This window comes from Camelina sativa, chromosome 13 (assembly GCF_000633955.1).
Source record: "Camelina sativa cultivar DH55 chromosome 13, Cs, whole genome shotgun sequence".
NCBI lineage: Eukaryota > Viridiplantae > Streptophyta > Magnoliopsida > Brassicales > Brassicaceae > Camelina > Camelina sativa.
The window spans coordinates 21,406,150-21,408,450 of record NC_025697.1 but is presented as its reverse complement, the minus strand read 5'-3'; the positions used below and the strand labels follow the sequence as shown (position 1 = coordinate 21,408,450).

Genomic DNA, 2,301 nt, shown 5'->3' with positions numbered 1-2,301 from the left:
GAGCTGTCGAGGAGTGAGCTGATACTGCTAGCTCGACTATCGTTATCTTCTTCACCGGCGACGTTATTGGTGAAGAGGAAGAGACGAAGACGAGAGGCGCGTGGGTTTTGATTGAGTGCGACGCGGTCGTACTCGTCCATCATGTTCTCTACATCTTCGTCCGTTGATACGGAGATCAAGGCGTCAAGATCTTCGTTTGGTAGCTGGTACTTCACGCTTATGTTGCTTTTACCTTATCCAATATATTCCCATCATTATTATTATTTTTTCCAAATCAATTTTTTATTATTTTACTATACAAAATTCAATACTTTCCCGCAAAGTTCCAAAATGTTGCACCCAATAAATATCTGCCCAATTTCCAACAATTATGAAGTTTTACTACATTTTTTTTTTGTTCTAAAAAAAGCAGCAAAAATGTTTCAAATAAACCAATAATTCATTTATTTTCATAGTTTACAAAAAGATTTTTATCCAATAGTTCTGATAGTGATCGGTATAAAACTTCTTCTAAGAAAAAACCCAAATCTTTTTCTATTCTGAACGTTACTAGTAATCATTGAATCAAATATTCCCAGTCGAAGATAATCTTTTAGTATCGTGCAAAACGAAATGATCGAACAAAAACATTTTTTAAAAAAACACATTAATTTAAATTTTAATACTTTCCAGCAATATGCCAGACTTTTGTGGCCAATAACCATCTGCCAAATTTTTACAAATATTAATTTCAAAAAAAGCTGCAAAAAACCAATAATTCATTCATCATAATCTAAACTTTTCATAGTCGGCCTAAGTCTAGCAAACAAATTGTGATCTAAGCTGCATCAAACCGTTACTACTAGTACTAAATAATTTTTCAGGATCGAAAACTCAAAAAAAAACAAACTACCTAATCGCTTTTAACAAAGATCATGACGTGAATCAGATGAACGGCGACCATACGATTATAACAATACGAGGAGATTAATGAATGAGATGAGATTAAGAAGAAGAAAATAAAGAGCTTACCGGAGAGTTTAGCAAGTTTACTGAGGAGAGAGGCGAAAGTAGTGTGACGATGAACGGCGACCATACGATTATCACCGCCGACGTAACAGAGCTGGTTATCAGGGGGACGAGGCAAGATCCTTCCTCCGAAAGTGCACATGAACCGTACACGTGGCTGACTATCGTACTCCGATCTCGGCGATGATGCAAGTGAGTCGTTGTCCAGCTCCGGCGGAAGGATCGAAGAAGCCATTGTTTTTTTTTTCTCTCTCTCTCTATCTCTCTCCTCTTTGTCGTCGCCGAGGATTTTGGTAATTTGGGGATTTATGTTTTTTTTTTTTTTTTTTATTCGATTACATATGATACAACGAACGAGCATATAATTATTAAACCTTTAAAGGTGAATGTTCGGGAAGATCATATGTTAGAGATACGTGACTGTCATGTACCCCGCATCATTACTTGACCGGAGTTTTAAACCGAATTGATATACTCTCTGTTTCAAAATATAAGATGTTTTAAAAAAATTGTTTGTTTCATAATATAAAATGTTTTCAAGTTTCTATGCAACTTTTATATTAGTTTAGTATTTTATATTATACAGTATTGTTTCTAATTGGTTGAACTTGTTAAAAGTAAAGACTTCTTAATCTGCGTGCTTTAGTTAAAACATCGTATATTTTGAAACGGAGAAAGTATTTATTAACCAAATCAGATAGAAATACATAATTTCATTTATTGGAAATAGAGGATTTCTAGGCAAGATTTTACCAATTGAGAGACTGTATATAAATGTCAAACTAAAATCGATCTCGATTAATATGGGAGATTTTGTAATCGTGAGCATCATATAATGCATAGGTTAGTATACAATACCGAAGCTATTCCACTACAAAAAAATAGTCGATTTGCGATAGAAGAATACATCGCAAATCCCTCGCAAATAGACATTAGCAACGGATTTGCAAGACACACCAGTTCCTCGCAAATCGCGTCTCGCAAATTGGTCAACATCGCAATTCCCTCGCAAATTTTGCGAAGAATATTTTTCCTCGCAAATCTCACGCATATTGTGAGGGAATGTTTTTCTCGCAAACCACTCGCAATTTGCGAGGGACTACCTTCCTCGCGGATGTCACGCAGATTGCTAGGGATTTCTTATCTCGCAATCGTCACGCAATTTGCAAGGATTTTCGTCTCTAGCAAATACGTTGCAATATTGTCATAGTTCATCCCTCGCAAATTTTTGTGCATAATAAAAAAAAAATCAGAATTGATATTTAATATACTAGTACATAAATATTTGATATT

General features: G+C 35.0%; 1 protein-coding gene across 1 annotated transcript; it reads right to left on the bottom strand.

Annotated features, from left to right (window-relative positions):
- On the bottom strand, positions 6–1,350 carry LOC104738450 (the record flags this gene model as incomplete). The annotated part of the gene is made up of 2 exons (XM_010458625.2): positions 1,012–1,350; positions 6–232 (listed from the first exon to the last, which is right to left on the bottom strand). Coding segments are annotated over exons 1-2 (459 nt in total), but the record flags the coding sequence as incomplete, so codon positions are not given.